This window comes from Corythoichthys intestinalis, chromosome 4 (genome assembly GCF_030265065.1).
Source record: "Corythoichthys intestinalis isolate RoL2023-P3 chromosome 4, ASM3026506v1, whole genome shotgun sequence".
In the NCBI taxonomy this organism is placed as follows: Eukaryota; Metazoa; Chordata; class Actinopteri; order Syngnathiformes; family Syngnathidae; genus Corythoichthys; species Corythoichthys intestinalis.
In genome coordinates, this window is record NC_080398.1 from 52562312 (window position 1) to 52580541 (window position 18230).

At 39.2% G+C, this 18230-nt stretch overlaps 2 protein-coding genes across 8 annotated transcripts in view; one reads left to right on the forward strand and one right to left on the reverse strand.

Annotated features, from left to right (window-relative positions):
• The window catches only part of ube3d (ubiquitin protein ligase E3D), a 47931-nt gene extending 34408 nt beyond the window's left edge, over positions 1 to 13523 (reverse strand). For all 4 annotated transcript variants that reach the window (XM_057835178.1, XM_057835179.1, XM_057835177.1 and 1 more), the window contains exons 1-5: positions 13434 to 13523; positions 13253 to 13349; positions 6211 to 6422; positions 2697 to 2784; positions 1258 to 1480 (exon numbers count right to left, since the gene is read on the reverse strand). In XM_057835178.1, coding sequence (XP_057691161.1) covers positions 1258 to 1480; positions 2697 to 2784; positions 6211 to 6422; positions 13253 to 13349; positions 13434 to 13470 — 657 coding nt within the window. In that variant the 5' untranslated portion in view covers positions 13471 to 13523. The remainder of the gene's footprint in view (positions 1 to 1257; positions 1481 to 2696; positions 2785 to 6210; positions 6423 to 13252; positions 13350 to 13433) is intronic.
• Positions 13524 to 13781: 258 nt separating this feature from the next.
• Positions 13782 to 18230, forward strand: part of dop1a (DOP1 leucine zipper like protein A) — a 52189-nt gene continuing 47740 nt past the window's right edge. For 3 of the 4 annotated variants that reach the window (XM_057834209.1, XM_057834213.1, XM_057834212.1), the window contains exons 1-4: positions 13782 to 14116; positions 16894 to 17087; positions 17313 to 17494; positions 17579 to 17749. In XM_057834209.1, coding sequence (XP_057690192.1) covers positions 16950 to 17087; positions 17313 to 17494; positions 17579 to 17749 — 491 coding nt within the window. In that variant the 5' untranslated portion in view covers positions 13782 to 14116; positions 16894 to 16949. Of the gene's footprint in view, positions 14117 to 14732; positions 14815 to 16893; positions 17088 to 17312; positions 17495 to 17578; positions 17750 to 18230 lie in introns of all 4 variants that reach the window. The other variant, XM_057834211.1, reaches the window with a different exon arrangement.

The following is an 18230-nucleotide window of genomic DNA, read 5'->3' on the forward strand; positions in this document are numbered from 1 at the left end:
AGAACACCGGTAGCGTTCGTCTAGTGACACTGCCAAACTACGCCATTACCCCGAGCGACCGTTGCGCGCATAAAACATGGCACCCTCTGTAGGTCAAAACATGTACCGAATATTATAGAATTTTAAATCGATGGGAATATTTTATGTGTTTCGTTTTACATATTTCAGTAAAAGAGAACAATTGTGGAGAAGAAGGGAGCTAATAGGAGAATGTGAAGCTAGTTCAAGCTACTTCATCCAAGTTGAACTGAATTAACTAAAATGTGTATGACAAGGAGAAATATCCCCGCGAGCTTGTGAAGATCCCCTTGAGGGCCTCAGAAGGCCATACGTTTGACTGTTGGCTGTTCATGGTTGATGGAAGTGAAAAACCACGAATGCGTTACATTATCATTCCGTACACCTATTCAACCCGTTTTTTATTCTGTTCATATTGTTATTACAATTTATATTTCAAGATGAAATGTCCATTTTTATTCTTGGTTTTTGATTGTACGTAACCCCCATTAACGCAACAATCAGTGCAGTTTCAGCTCATCTTTTTGTCCTTTCATCTCACTTTTACAGTGCAGGAAAGAGATGCACTAATAAATAGTGTTTTTGAAAGTATGTGCTATGTCAATTTCATTATCACTGCTACTTTAAAAAAAAAAAATTCCTGTGCTTTTTTCTTAAAAATCTACTCACACAGACACACATGCACCCACACACACACAGACAGAATGGAGGTAAACATTGTGCAATTCATACTCAATGATACGGCTCTTGAGAAGAAATTAAATCCAAAGTCAATGCTGACAGAATTTCACATTTATTTTCTAATCAGACCTTAAATTTGTTAGTGGTGATTGAGAGAGGTTCTATTTTTTTCCCAATCAGGCCTTACACTTTAACATTGTTTTAATTATTTTTGTTTTTTATGTTTTTTGCTTATTTATAGAATTTACATCTAAGAAAAGGATACTTTATTCACTCATGGCAAAGTAAACCAAGTTGAGTGATGGTAGTTCATATTTACAGCCAGCCAGATGCCACTAATACCGTTTTAGAATCTAGCGACACAAAAAATGTTTTCAATTAACTTGAACAACATTACCACCTCTAACCATCTAAATTCAGGTATTTTGTTACAAAAACTGAGCGGAGCATTATGTTTCACATACGGTTAAATTCTGATACTGCAGCCAATAATTCTGGTGATATAACACTTTGCATCCTTGCTACATTAGCAATCTTTTTAGGCTGCCCATCACTTACCTTTGGATCTTTACTATCTTGTGAGTCAGTCGTGCTCACTTCCTGAAGAAGAGTCTGCTTACAGCTATCATCCCTAGTAAGGAGAAAGAACGTGTCGCCCAGTAAACAATCAGCAGCTCGGGGCAACATCTTCTTGTTGGCGAAAGGATCTGGATGGCAGCACCAATCATCCACAATGGTATTCCAGTTGCCATTTGGGAGGGGAAGCACTCGTGTGAACAATCTGAGCATGAAGAACAGTAAATTATAATTCATCCCAAGGTAAATTCTGGAAGACTTGAGAGTTTATCAAGCATGCTGGTTCATGCTTTAGATCAAGGGGTGTCAAACTCATTTTTGTCCGTACGCCACATTCACTCGAATGTAACCTTAAGCAGTCTGGGACCAGTACACAATATTTGTGGCATGATTAGTTACGAATAATGACAATTCAAAATGTTCCCTTTTTTGGCAGGCTAAATAATTACAAGACAAATGGCACCCCTGCTACTTTGGAAATAGTATACTAACTGTTTGCAAAGAACAACTCTTCAGTGATTACATTATTATAAATTTTACTTTCACTAACAAAGGGTACAAATATTTTTCTGCATACATCCCTGTCGGATACATTCATGGTTCTGAGTAATGGCCTGAACACCTGGTCATCTTGAAGGACATTATTGAGGACATTTCAAGAATTATGTCATCCGTTTTGTAGGTAGTGGACCTCACTTCCTAGGTGGCCCTTGCCTTGCTTTTGGTGCCTTATTTTAACTATCCTGACATGGATGAGGGTAGCGTGTTCCAAGAAGGCAGAGCCTTAGAATCTACTTGCAGTAGCATAGCAGCTGAGACTCAAACCCTTAAATACTGCTATTTTCACAAAGTAGAACACAAAATCATCATAATTATACAGTGCAAAGTTGAGGTGCAGTGCCTTAATGTTAATTAATCAATGTAGACTCAGTGCATTAAGTTATGTACCTCTTACATACAGTATGTTGTTATAACTTACTAGGATTTCTACACAATCAATGTACTCAAAATCTACTGGCTCTTGTTGAGAGTGAAAAATATGAGTGTTAGACAACTTTTAGTAGGTCACTGCTAAGAAACATACCCAGAGGCTGAAGGTCTCCATAATGCAGGCACTGCAATTCTGAGTAAATCAAACTGCTGACCAAAGAACGCTACAGGCTGAAGGCAATAATAGCAATACCACTGAACCACCTCAGGACTGGAAGCACAAATGTAGTGGAGACCTTTATACCACTGTGGCTTTACAACAACTGACAACTTATGCTCCATTCTCCACCCATCTCCTTTTTCTATAGCCAGCAATCACAGCCTCAGCTGGGTCACACCATCAATAAAACCTAACCCTCCTTCCTCAGGAGAAGCAGTAGATAAAAAAAAGAATTTCTCGTCCATCTTCTTTTCATCTGTCTTCCCCTTACCTGTCCTCCAGCAGCCTGGTCATACAGCTCTGACAGTAGAAGCAATAAGTCTCTTGAGCCCGTAGTGCCCTTACTATGTCTGAGGACTCTAGGGGGAAATAAATAAATATAATAGAATGGTAGCCTTCTGAAAAGAGAACAGTAAAATACTGTATAACACAGGAACAACAGCACAAAATCAATCTAATTTTGACAAGTCATTGACTAAAGTCAGCTGTGAGCACGTATTGAGACAAATAGAAGATCCAAAGAGGTCCTGAGAGGAGCCTTGTGGATGACAATTTGGCAAGATATATGGAGGTGTAGACTGAGTAATGACTGTGCAGTAGACCATTTTCTCGTAAGATTAAACTAAACTTTAATACCTTCATAGTGGGTTAGTTTTCTTAGTAATAGAAAATTCAGTTTTCTTACTCAAATAAACTAATAAACATTGGTATGCAATAAAATGTAGCTCGGTGGTCCCCAAACTATGACCAGCGATTGACACGGGCCCACCATGCCCCTTTGACCGTCCATACCAGCCCCCTCTGCCTTTCAGCCCTTGAACTGGCCCAATGAAGCAATCGACATAGGTTTTTACTAGGGGTGTAACGGTACACAAAAATCTCGGTTTGGTATGTACCACGGTTTTGAGGTCACGGTTCGGTTCATTTTCGGTACAGTAAGAAAACAAAATGCAAAATATAAATGTGCTAGTTGTTTATTACACACTTTTGTGCTTTCAACAATAGGAACATTAGCCTATACAAAGCTAGAATTCTGCTCAAAAAGTAGCTGGTATTTAAAGATAATAATCAAACAACAATTTGCCATTCAGAACCCGCGTATCGGTCAGCTTTCTTTCTGAAAGAAAGAAGAAAAAAGAAGTCCTGTGCTAAAGAGAAAAGCAATCACAATGACAAAGATTTTAACATATATTTTACAAATGAAATTCCTCAATGAATCATTTTTTCTTCTTATGAACGGTTTTCAAAAGCTTTATTATTGGATTTTCTCAAGTTAAAGCGCCACACAGAAATTAATAAATAAGGATCTGTGTATTATTCTTATTATTTAATTACAGGTGTTTTAGCTCATTTCAATTTATTTTATTTAAAAGTGCTATTATTTATTTTATTATGTGTTTATATTTTACAAATGTGATGTAGTATTCATTTAAATAGTATATTTTATGTTGTATAACCAGGGGTGCACATATTTTTTTTTTGCCCAGGTTCTCAGAAGAGGACCTGGAGATGTGACTTGGTCCTCATTGAGCTTGAGAGCTGACCCACCTGATGCGATAAAATTATGACAAGCTTTACTTAGAGCCAATTACCTTTAATTAATTATATTAACAATTAACGCTTGATTAACATCAACTGGCACAACAATATTGCCATTACTTTGAAGTGAAATGTAAAGAAATAAACAGAAAAGCACTAATTCAAAATGAAGGGCATTCATATGCGGCTCCCACATTAACTCCAAGCCTTTGTAAAAGTGGGATGTCCTCCTCATAAGAGCTCATTGTACGTGCATGTTTAGCTTTGTAAAATGCGAGCAAAAACATGTTTGTCAGTGCATGGCGCTGTTCTTCATTAACTTTATTCCGCCACTTGTCCGTAGGGCGAGTGGGGTCCTGTCTGACATCGATAGTTTGCTTCATTACCACATGCTGTTTTTTTCGTGCTTTTCAAAGTTTGGATGGCTGAAATTCTTTGACCCTACATAAAATGCGCTGCTCTTATCAGCGACATTGGGATTCTCACGGCAAATTTTGCACCACATTTCCGTGCGAGCATCATTCGCTTCTAGCCATGGTACCTCCTGCAGCCACTTTTCAGCAAAAGTCCTTTTTTTCGGTAGCGCCGGTGACGTCTCTGTCGTCTGTCTGTCTTTTGACGGTGGTGGGGGAACACGGAAATAATTACTCAGTGGAGCCTGACTCTTTGACATTTTGAGAAGTGATTTTCTCATGTCCGCCGCAAATACAGTGGTCAGCCATCGGTACGCAAAAGCGTATGGAAGCCATTGAGGGCCAGCGCGTTTGTCTACGTCCAGTACGCATGCGCACACGCGGACCACTTATGCGCACCCCTATGTATAACTTTAGTTCCTATGTGAATATTAGTTCATATTTATTTTGATGTGGTAGGAGGGTTTTGTATTGAACACGGGGCAGTGTTGGTTATTATTATAGCAGAGAAGACAGCAATAAATCAACAAAGACAAGTCAACTGTGCCCCGATCTACCACTCAAGAGATCTGATGGACTCAAAAAGTGGGTTACGATTGAATATTAGTTTGAAAATCGACCGGATCCACCGTATTTTTACACGAATGTCTTTCGGTCTGCCCGATCCTAGCTAGTAGTATTGACGCAGGAGGGCCGCATGTATAACTTTAGTTCCTATGTGAATATTAGTTCCTACTTATTTTGATGTGGCAGGAGGGTTTTGTATTGAACACGGGGCCGTGTTGGTTATTATTATAGCAGAGAAGACAGCAGTAAATCAACAAAGACAAGTCAACTGTGCCCCGATCTACCACTCAAGAGATCTGATGGACACAAAAAGTGGGTTACGATTGCATATTAGTTTGAAAACCGACCGGATCCACCGTATTTTTACACGAGTGACTTCCGGTCTGCCCGATCCTAGCTACTAGTATTGACACAGGAGGGCCGCGTCTCGCGTCAAATAATAAACTCTGCCGTTCTTTTCGCGTGCGTCGCGTTGAGCCACTTCTGGGACGCGTCTAACACGCGGCCGCACTGCGACTGGTGTGCATTGGCTGATTGACTTTTAACGCCTGCGTTTCACTGCGTTCTCGCGGCGGCCACGTTGTCGCGCCGTTGACGTTTCTGGGTTATACTGTCCTACCGTGTTGGTCCTCATTATAGTAGAGAAGACAGAGTAAATATAATCTACACAAAGAAACTGTAACCCGATCGACTCACAGCCTCGAAAGGTAAGGCTTACATTACGTCAGAAACTCGTTCGGTACGCTCCGTTCCGAACCGAGCACCCCGTACCGAAACAGTTCAATACAAATACATGTACCGTTACACCCTTACTTTTTACGGTGTCACAAACACTACAATTGTTCTTGTAATTGTTAATATCAACAGGCCTACCTATGATTTGTAATTTCTCACTTCCTTTGCCATGTCAATCAGTAGATGTTTCTTAGCTTGGATGTTACTGTGATTAGAAATAGAATAATTATGCGCTATTTCTAATTAAAACGAAGTGTGAAGTGTTTACTATTTTTGAAAACCACTGGTAACGGTTAACAAATATATGCCAGGATATGCGTATGTGCAGAACTGTGGATGCCTGTGACAGGTTAGTAATTTCTACTGAACAATGAGGCCTAATGGTGGTCATTTTTGTCTGGATCATTGAATTGTGTTATACGGCCTACCCGAACCCTGCCACCCATCACAGTCAGGAGCAATAAAGTAGTCCCCAGAGAATGAGCATTGGTGACCCCTGCTTTATATTGTGTTAAAAATAGTAAAGTGTACCTTCAGTTTTGATATGTGAAGCAGTTATTCGCAACCTAAAATGGAGCTCTTCTTCACATGATTCTCTTCCAGATACCAAAACGTAGGATTCCTTCACATAGGAGACTCCAGGAGGCAAAAGGAATGTCACCTCGCCCGTGGTGGTCCGGATGTGAAGAGAAGAATCTTGACCAGTCACAACAATCCCAGTCGGATTTGCAGCAACATCTTTTCTAGATAACGGACAGGAAAGACTGTTAAATTTGCTAAAGCAAGTCATGTCAAGTCACATTTATTTATAAATGAGACTTCAAACTACCAGGTTGGCCGCATCTTTTTTCTTAAAGCTCCACATCAACCTGGTATGATTTGATACATGCACTTGACACAAAATTTTAAATTAAGTTTAAAGGTGACCTTGCATTCATTGTTTTACCTTTTTTTCCCATAATGTCATTTTGTTCAAGTTTGTGTTGAAAATGCCAAGAATTCCCTTTGAAGCTAGTTTATTTGGTTATTTGTGCATACCTCTACAAATAGCCGGATTCTCATCAATATGTGGCTGACTAGATAAAATGTGAACATTTGCTTCTTATATGTAGTCTTAGCTCTGAGTAGCTTCTGGTGTGCAACTGTGTTGGTGGGCAAGTGTTTATATCTTCATGTGGCCATTGCCCAGAGTGAATGTTAGGAGCACAAAATGGGCAGGTAATATACGTAGTGTGATGACACACTGTCATTGATTTCAAATTAGCTCATTTGCAGAGTGGCTGAACTTTTAAAAAAAGTTATTAATATCAAATCACCACAAATATGACAATCTTCAACCAGGCCTCACAAATTTCGATCTTATGCATGAAATAATTGAGTGGGGGCTGGGGTGGAACTCCACGCAAGGTCATTTCACAGATTCAGATTCCTGTTAAAATGTATTTATAAAACAGTATTACAAATGTATTTTTATCCCCTTAGATTTTCAACCACTAAAATATAACGTTCTGATTATTTTTTTAAGGAGGGGATTCAAGGGTCCTTTTTGTGCTATTTATTATGACTGCATATATATTAAATCATAGGAACCTATCATTTTAATGAAGAGATGGATATGATGAATTGTATAAAAGGTGAATATCTCGTATAGTACAGATGATCAGATGCCCTATTTGCACAGTATTCAAAAGCATTGTGACTGTATAAAATAAAATTTGTCCCACTTATATTAATATTAAAAAGAAATGATCAATGACCATCAGCATCACGTCTCAAGAAAACAATCTAAACAATTAATTTTAATAAACAAATTAAATAAATATACTGTGGGGCAAATAAGTATTGCGTCAATCACTAATTGTGCAAGCTCCCCCACTAGAAAATATTAGAGAATTGTCAACATGGGTAAACCTCAACCATGAGAGACAGAATGTGGGGGGAAATAAACAGAAAATCACATTGTTTGATTTTTAAAGAATTTATTTGCAAATCATGGTGGAAAATAAGTATTTGGTCAATACCAAAAGTCCATCTCAATACTCGGTTATGTACCCTTTGTTGGCAATAACGGAGGCCAAACGTTTTCTGTAACTCTTCACAAGCTTTTCACACACTGTTGCTGGTATTTTGGCCCATTCCTCCATGCAGATCTCCTCTAGCGCAGTGATGTTTTGGGGCTATCGTTGGGCAACACGGACTTTCAACTCCCTCCACAGGTTTTCTATGGGGTTGAGATCTGGAGACTGGCTAGGCCACTCCAGGACTTTGAAATGCTTCTTACGAAGCCACTCCTTTGTTGCCCCGGCTGTGTGTTTGGGATCATTGTCATGCTAAAAGACCCAGCCACGTCTCATCTTCAATGCCCTTGCTGATGGAAGGAGATTTCCACTCAAAATCTCTCAATACATGGTCCCATTCATTCTTTCCTTTACACAGATCAGTCGTCCTGGACCCTTTGCAGAAAAACAGCCCCAAAGCATGATGTTTCCACCCCCATGCTTCACAGTGGGTATGGTGTTCTTCCGGTGCAATTCAGTATTCTTTCTCCTCCAAACACAAGAACCTGTGTTTCTACCAAAAAGTTCTATTTTGGTTTCATCTGACCATAACACATTCTCCCAGTCCTCTTCTGGATCATCCAAATGCTCTCTAGCGAATCGCAGACGGGCCTGGACGTGTACTGGCTTAAGCAGGGGGACACGTCTGGCATTGCAGGATTTGAGTCCCTGGCGGCGCATTGTGTTACTGATAGTAGCCTTTGTTACTGTGGTCCCAGCTCTCTGTAGGTCATTCACTAGGTCGCCCCGTGTGGTTCTGGGATTTTTGCTCACCGTTCTTGTTATCATTTTGACACCACAGGGTGAGATCTTGCATGGAGCCCCAGATCGAGGGAGATTATCGGTGGTCTTGTATGTCTTCCATTTTCTAATAATTGCTCCCACGATTGATTTCTTTACACCAAGCGTTTTACCTATTGCAGATTCAGTCTTCCCAGCCTGGTGCAGGTGGACAATTTTGTCTCTGGTGTCCTTCGACAGCTCTTTGGTCTTGGCCATAGTGGAGTTTAGAGTGTGACTGACTGAGATCGTGGACAGGTGTCTTTTATACCGATAATGAGTTAAAACTGGTGCCATTAATACAGGTAACGAGTGGAGCCTCATTAGACCTCGTTAGAAGAAGTTAGACCTCTTTGAAAGCCAGAAATCTTGCTTGTTTGTAGGTGACCAAATACTTATTTTCCACTCTAATTTGGAAATGAATTCTTTAAAAATCAAACAATTGCCACGTTTACATGGAGCCAAATATTCCAATTACAATCGGAATATTTGTTCAAACCGAATAAATGTGTTCCATATAAACACCTCATTTGGAATGAACAGGCCCAAACCAAATGGAATTTCATTCCGATTCACAGGGGTGGAATATTTCTTTTCCCAAACAGATTAGAAGTAAAATTATTAGGGCTGTCCCAAACGACTAATTTTCTCCCGATTAGTCAGCCAACTATTTTTACGATTAGTCGACTAATCTAATAATTAAAACATTTTTTTTTTTTTTTTTTTTACTAATTTAGTAATGAAATTTTTGTTGATGCTTATCAATTCACAAAAAACATATTGGAACACCCAAAATATTTATTAAAGTACAAATAAACACGTAAATAACAATAATAAATCACAAATAAACAATGAGTTCAAATGCTGATAGAATTAACTAGTGTAGCATCCCGATTGAAAAGATGGTCTCTTAAACTGATGGTTTACAACTTTTATTCCATCCTTGATGTAAACACACTGTAAGAGCTACGGTGCACACAAATAAAGCAACACAATTAGAAATTAACAAAAACTTTTCACCTTTTTCCTTTTAAACCTTATTTATATATCAATGAATTGCCTATATGAATTGCCTTTACCTTAATTTATTACCTTATCATTGACAATCTCTCCCTTGAGTGCAGTCACTGTATATACTGTATATATTTATGACCTTTTTACCTTATATAATTTTCTATACCATAAAATAAACCATAACATGAAATAAACCTTTCAATTAGCATTAAGAACAACACTAATAGCACTCATAGGCCCATTGTCAATGAAACATTATTATTTAGTAAGGCGACAGCACCCTCTGCTGTACAAAAAATGAAAAAAAAAAATTACAAACTGCGTGAAGGCGCTTGAGGTGTTTATTCGCGGCCGACGTGCACCCAAGCTTGGCACTGAAGAGACAGGACAGAAGAGTGTACTCTCCTTTGTTTCTTTGAAATAAGGCAATGTTTTGGACACTCTGGTCTGCTTTTTTTGGCTTTGTGCCGCTTTCCCCGCTTGCAAACAGAGCATCCGACATTCTAACTTTCCACGCATATATTTTTTTAACCCTTCATTAACCGTCGACGGGATGTTGTGCTCGTCGACGGATTTACATCATCGATGACGTCGACTATGTCGACTAGTCGGGACAGCTCTAAAAATTATATCATGTAAACAGGGAAGCGGAATGGTGTCTGGTTGTGTTCTTTCTGCGCATGCTCCGTACTGACGTGGTGACGTCACTCGGTGACGTAAGTAACGTCACTTGCAACATGGCTTCCAAGCACACGCACAGCGCACCCACACAACTTTTTAAATGAACGGCGTATCATTCTGAAGTTTTGTTTCCACTCGAAAAGTTAAAACAGCAGCTGATCTGACGATCGATCTCCATGTTTTGCAACGTGACGCTTTGTTTTGATTAATCTGCGCATGTCAGACGGCAGTTGTCAAACGTCCTTTCGGAATAAAGGCAGTCACATGTAAACGCTGGATCGGAATAGATGAAGTGACATGTAAACAGCTGATGTGAAATTTACATTCGGAATGATTTGAATCGGTATGAATAAAAGTCAGCATGTAAACGTGGCTAATGTGATTATCTGTTTTTTTCCACATTCTGTCTCTCATGGTTGAGGTTTATCCATGTTGACAATTACAGGCCGCTCTAATCTTTTCAAATAGGAGAACTTGTACAATTGGTGGTTGACTAAATACTTATTTGCCCCACTGTAACACTTCAAGTTGGCACTAAGTATAAGTGTGTGAGGGAATGGTTGTTCGTCTGCTTGTGCCTTGTGATTGGCTGGCAACTGATTCAGGGTGCCCCCTGCCTACTGCCCATAGTTAGCTGGGATTGGCTCCAGCACCCCCGTGACGTTAGTGAGAATAATCGGCTCGAAAAATGAATGAATAAATGAAATTAAATAAATAATACATTTTTGAATGACATCATAAACTCTAATTCTGCAGCAGTAAAACATTTTCTAAGAAACAAGATTATTCATCTAAATATCATCACTGTTTTTGGTCACTATTAAATGTTAACCCCCATCTAGCGTATTTATAATTGTACTGTGTTTCACCTCTTTATCAAGCAGTAACCAAACGATTAAAGATCTATTTTAAATTAGAAATCACACGTGCAATGTTATGAGGGCTGTGATTTTTTTTAAGAGCTGGGAAAATTATGTACGTATCTGAAACATTACTGCATGCACAAAAGGTATGCGGTCAAACATTCATTATACAGCTTACAGCTTATTGTCACGAGGATAGCAGGGGTGCTGGAGCCTATCCCAGCTAACTACGGGCACTAACTACGTGTACTACTCCCTGAATTGTTTGCCAGTATATTGCAAGGCACAATGATATAAACTGCCATTCATTCAAACACGAACAATTTGGAGTGTTCAATCAGTATGTCATGCAAAGCATATTGGCATACAGTGTTGGCAAAAATAGTACCACCCTTGCAATTTTGTCAGATAATTCTCAATTTCTCCCAGAAAATGATTGCAATTGCAAATACTTTGGTAGTAATATCTTCAATTATTTTGCTTGCAATAAAAAAACACAAAAGAGACTGAATTAAAAAAAAAAAAATCATTATCATTTTGCAAAAAACTCCAAAAATGGGCCGGACAAAAAGTATTGGCACCCTCAGACTAATACTTGGTAGCACAAGCTTTAGACAAAATAACTTCAAACAACCGCTTCCGGTATACATCAATGAGTTTCTTACAATGCTCTGCTGGAATTTTTGACCATTGTTCTTTGGCCAACTTCTCCAAGTCTCTGAGATTTGAAGGGTGCCTTCTTCAAACTGCCATTTTCAGATCTCTCCACAGGTGTTCTATGGGATTCAGGTCTGGACAGGAAGTGTGTTTTGGATCATTGTCCTGCTGCCATGACCTCTGAGGCAGACCCAGCTTTCTCACACAGGTGCCCTAAATCATGCTGCAAAATTTTTTGGTCAAGCAGTCCAGTGCCAGAGACAGCAGACAACCCCAAAAAATCAGGGAACATCGCTATGTTTGGCTGTGGGGACCGTGTTCTTTTCTTTGAAGGCCTCGTTTTTTTTCCCTGTAAACTCTATGTTGATGCCTTTTCCCAAAAAGCTTTACCATTCTTCCAAAACGTTTTTGGCTTTCTCAGGTAAGTTTTGGCAAACTGGCTTCATTATGTCTCTGGGTCAGAAATGGGGCCTTAATGGGTATCCTACAATCGAGTTCCTTTTCATTCAGACACCGACGGATAGTACGGGTTTACACCATGGTACCCTCGGACTGCAGGACAGCTTGAACTTGTTTTGGATGTTAGCCGAGGTTCTTTATCCATCATCTGCACAATCTTTGGTTGAAATCTCTCATCAATTTTTCTTTTTCGTCCACATCTAGGGAGGTTAGCCACAGTGCCATGGGCTTTACACTTATCGATAACACTGCGTACGGTAGACGCAGCAACATTCAGGTCCTTGGAGATGGACTTGTAGCCTTGAGATTGCCCATGCTTCCTCACAATTTTGCTTCTCAAGTCCTCAGACAGTTCTTTGGTCTTCTTTTCTCCATGCTCAATGTGGTACACACAAGGACACAGGACAGAGGTTGAGTCATTGTTAATCCATTTTAACTGGCTGCAAGTGTGATTTAGTTATTGCCACCACCTGTTATGTGCCACAGGTAAGTAACCGGTGCTGTTAATTACACAAATTAGAGAAGCATCTCATGATTTTTCAAAGGCTGTCAGTACTTTTGTCTGGCCCATTTTTAGAGTTTTGCGTAAAATGATGATTTTTTTTTTTTTAATTCTCTTTTGTGTTTTTTTCATTGCAAGCAAAATAAATGAAGAAATTACTCCCAAAATGTTTGTAATTGCAATCATTTTCTGGGAGAAATTGAGCATTATCTGACAGAATTGCAGGGGTGCCAATACTCTTGGCCAGCACTGTATATGTAAGTGCAAGCCGAAGTCCACGGAGAAAAGCCACGCAGGGACGTAGAGAACCCTAGATCTCAGAACCGTGAAGCGGACGTTCTAACCACTCATCCACCGTGCCTGTAGTGTACGTATTTACGGCAATGAATTGTCCAACTGCATTGACAGGAGGCAAAGGTTTAACATGAGTAGATCAACAAATATCAATTGATTTTCAACACTTACCATACTAACTTTATTTAGCATAGTTTGTGTGTAATTTAACGGTATAACACGTAATAGAACGGGAATTAATACTTACAAAATTAACAAGTATTTACCCGATAATTAGAAGCCCACTTTGAAGCCTTTTCCTTAATTCGAGAAATACTCCAGCACCGCGTGTATTGGCCGACATCTCCATGTCGCCCTTACAGACTGTAGACAACATACAAATATTAGCTACGGCTTGCTAAAAGCTTTGCACTTTGTCCTTTTTAAATTTTGAAACAAACCACTTACAGACAAATATTGAGTAAAGTATATGCCGCGGTAGCATTTAAGTGTACACTGACTGCAGCGTGACCGGACATAGTACTGTTACATTTTTCCCGTAATGAACAACAGCATCCTCTAATGAATTTCAAAGTAATACAATGACAGATGTGGCGCCAATTGAAATATAAACGTAGAAGTACAAAGATTGTAAATTCAAATAGAATTCAAACAACTGTGAATCTAAAAATAAAGAACAGTTAATGAAAAAAAAACTAAAAATCTACCTTGGCTGTTGCTTTTATTTTGTTAACTTTGTTTTTAGTTTCCGTATTGTTTTACCGTAACGATGATGCACTTCACAGCACAAGGAGACGGAAGAAGTGTATGCGGAAAAGCGGCTGGAATGTGAACACTACGGTTGGATGCTTTGCTAACCTGCAGTGTCGCATGGGATATGTCATTCTACCGCCTTTGGGTATCAGCTGATGATCTCATTCTTAAGGATTTGCATACAGCACTGCGGAAATATGTAGAATTTCAGCCATTGTCTGCTTGCCAAGAGAGCTCAATGTTGTGAAATAGGTGTCGGGCCCTTCCGCTCCATCCTTTTAGCAACCTGTTAGCAAATGTTGCTTGTTGTTAGCCCATTTTACCCATCGAACTGGGTTCATGTTTGAATGACACTTCCCTTCCACAAAACTATGACGGTAAGCCATATGTAAATATTTTAACGTGTGAAATTTTTGTGTATATTCACCTTCTAAAACGGAGTTAGTTTAAACGGACAGCTCTAATATCCTCAACTGCAACAAGCAATACAGACACATACTGGTATGTTTCTTTTAAAACCTTTTTACATTACAAACTGGGTGACTTCTGGACAGTTGCCCCATGACGCAACCTTATTGGGTTGTTGTTGGCACTTGTGAACGGACTGTTAATGTAAACAAGGCTCGCCCCTCGTATACTACCTCATATAATCTTTCTCCCTTTTAATTAATTAGTGTATAAATCTAATTTTGTTTCTGAAAATACCAACAAATAACTTTCGGTTCATCTCATTGGTTGCCACTGACGGCCATAGACGTCCAGTTCATTTTGACTCGAACTGTCGTCACCTTCCCAGGTAAAATGGATTAGACGTCTATCGCCATTAAACCTATATCTACCTAACAACAATACAAATCAGCCGCTGGTGATGTTATATTTACTGTGTGCTGTACATATATGTTAATGTTATACAGTACTCGTGATTATTCAAGGTGTGCCGTGTACTCTGTAAACGAATGGTGGAACAGTGGTATTTCTCATTTTCTCCAGCAGAGTACGCCCTTGGCATAATTTTCAATTAACTATGTCAGCCAACAAGTACATACTCCAGTAGTGGAGGACAGAACAGTATATGGTGAGCACACATTCAAAGCATTGCTTTTTCTTGTGTTTACTAGTTGTTTCAATGGTGTATGTTTGCATAGGGACGGTAGGGACATAACTCACCAACTTTTCAGGATGCTCAAATTGTCCACACCAACGTATAAGCAACCTTATTTGAAGTATTATATAATGATTACAATAATTGATGATAATTATTAATGATAATAAATTATAAAGTCCTCCCATGTGTTGTAAGAATATAATTGACCCTTCCATTATGAAGTGATTTACTGTATTTTCTTTATATTCAGACTTACATTTATCCCTTTTCACTTGCTGAATGTGCCGGTCCATTTTCCCCCTCAAACGCACGTTTGATTGGCTGATGACTAGAACAAACAAACTAGGGGTGCACGACATCCATTTTCTGAAACCGATATCGATAACTTCCTGCTTCTCAAGGCCGATACCGATACGATAACCGATAATAAATATATATAATTTTTAAATGTATTCACCTGAGTTTTTGAACACCTGTAAAATACTAGTGGTGGGTTCAGCATAGATTTGCCTTTGACCTAACCAGAATTTTCATGATGACATGAACATTATTACAATGAACAAAATAAAGACAAGAACAGTTTTGACTTCAAATGAAGTACTTATTTTTTCAAAATAAATATAATTTGAACAATCAATCAGTCAATATCATTGACGATGTGTTCCCCTGAACAATGAACACTGAACTAAAACAAACATAAACCTAACAGGTATTGTTCTTTGTCAGCAGGATTTGGTGTAACAGGAGAGGAGACTTTTGTGGTCTTGGGACATGAAACAACTTACTCAATCTGGCAGTAATAAGACAGCAAGCCTATCAACAACCAAAAGTCCTCTCAAGAACTTGTAAACATAACACTGTAAAATACAAACATTTGCTAATTGCCATAGTAAGGTTTATTACTCAGTGATTGAAAAATACGGTCTCTAGAACAGTAACAAAACTTTGCATACTGGCAAAACAGGAGTGGAAACAAACATACACATACTGATCCACCGACACCGTGCCCAAAATATATATTATTGGGCCTATTAATAATGTCATCGGATTTATTGGGATGACGTCATTATTCCTAATTATCGTGCACCTCTAAAACAACGCACACAACCCCGACAGAAATACATGTCAACATGCCACCTCCTCCACCCCATTCAAAGACGAGGGAAATTAGAATTTTTTTTTTTCGGCCAGCCGTAGCAGCAGCCACTGTAAGCGGACGTCAATGTTGTGGAGTTGGGGAACATGCCACTAATTTTGCTGCTGAAAGTCCGACCTGCATCACAGTTAGCATAACCTCAAACTGTGTGAACTTGCTGATCTGCAAAACTCGATTAGGAAGCAACTTAGAGATAAGTGTCCTCCTGTATTGTATGTGTTTTCCACCGTTAACGTTAATTCAACTGTGCATTTATAAATTAAAATATGTTTATTGATTTTCTCAATCATTCATTTAAAAATAATTTTATTTCCAGCCTATGCAGACATTTCTTTAACCCCCCCTCCCAAAAGATAAAAAAAAACCACACCCAAAAACACAACCACTGTAAATTTACATTATATGAAGAAAGAGGCATTTCCCCTATTTTTTCCCTTGAAAATAACAATTTTAACTTTTTTCATTTCTACATCGGCAACACATCAGCATAATCGTGAGAAATGTAGCCCTGACCCCTGTTCACCCAATCTGTTTGGTCTTATTAATGTCCCGTCCCCAGCAAAAAGTGTAGATGCAGATTATGCTGTTATAGTGTCCCTACCGATGTGGAGACCAAACCTATGCCCTTGGTTTCATCTCTTAATTTTTTCAAGTTTCCAGTCAAATAGGCTTTCCTATGATATGTTTTTTTCAGAGCTGCCTACGGCTCCATAATAAAAGTAAAAATACAGCTTGGCCTTTTCTATCCTCTATAAAATGAACAAAACTGCTGGAGTCAGGCTTTGCTCAACCAATTTCAATTACTTAATTTTATAATAGGCTGTGCTGTAGTCGATAATGTACCTTTCAATATAATTTTATGTATAATTGTTCCTCATGTGGCTTTGGGACAGGTGTGATGGACACGGCTGCCAGGTGTTTGGCACTAGCACTATAGCCACCCAGGAGAATGAATACAGAGGAAGTGGAGCTACTGAGTGACTCCAAGTACAGGAACTATGTGGCAGCGGTGGATAAAGCCCTTAAGAACTTTGAGTACTCAAGTGAGTGGGCAGACCTCATCTCTGCTCTGGGAAAGCTCAACAAGGTAATGATCTATAGTTTTCAATTTTTCCCTGCACTAGCTCATAAGCCGGTGGACTAAAAGATGTTTAAAACTCGAACATGTACATTGACTTTCATACCCAACCAAAAAGAATCAGTAATATTGCCACAAATTGGCTGTAATTACTTTTAATCTGACTGATACTATAACAATAAAAGTTGCATCTCTGGTTGTGTTTTCTTGACTGACGTTTAAGTTTCCTCTCAGGTATTGCAAAACAATGCGAAATATCAGGTGGTTCCCAAGAAGTTGACAATAGGCAAGCGGCTGGCCCAATGCCTCCATCCTGCCCTGCCCAGTGGAGTCCACCGAAAGGCCTTGGAGACCTATGAGATTATCTTTAAAATCATTGGACCCAAGAGACTGGCCAAAGACCTATTTCTTTATAGGTAATTGCTGCTTTTATAGATGTCTGTGAAGTTACACTGGACACTCTGAACTTAACTAACATAACATCATCTTCTACACTACAGCTCTGGGCTCTTCCCTTTACTCTCCAATGCTGCCATGTCTGTAAAGCCTGTTTTGCTGGGCCTTTATGAGACGTACTACCTGCCTCTGGGCAAGACGCTGAAGCCTGGTTTACAGGGACTCCTCACTGGAGTTCTTCCTGGCCTTGAGGAAGGATCGGAGTTCTATGACAGGTGTGAAAACAACGGGTGGATGGTTGAATGTGGCAATAAACTCTGAAATTGGATTTTGGTTTTCTTTTAAATTTAATGCTAATATTCTTAATCTATAGAGTACTGCAAGAATGAATACCTTTTAATGTGTGTTAATTTCACCTACTCACTCACTCACTGTGACACCTAGGCCTGTTTAGTGGAATAGGTATCATTGCATGACCGGTAAAAAATTATCCTGCTATGTCCAGTTCTTTGGTAAATCCCAATGAAATGGTTTTGCTATGTTGACCTCGTGCCAGGGCTCTTTACTTTCTTTTGACTGCCACTCATACTTGAACCTTCTTCTGGGTCAGAATTTTGTCCAGTTCTGAGTTAGCATTGTCCCTTTTCGAAAACCTTTCCATCGCTGCCATCATTATAGTTTTGCTAGCAGCTAATGCTACTGTCGTCTGACACATCACAAAGCAAAGTAATTCGCTACGTATTGCCACCTGGTTAT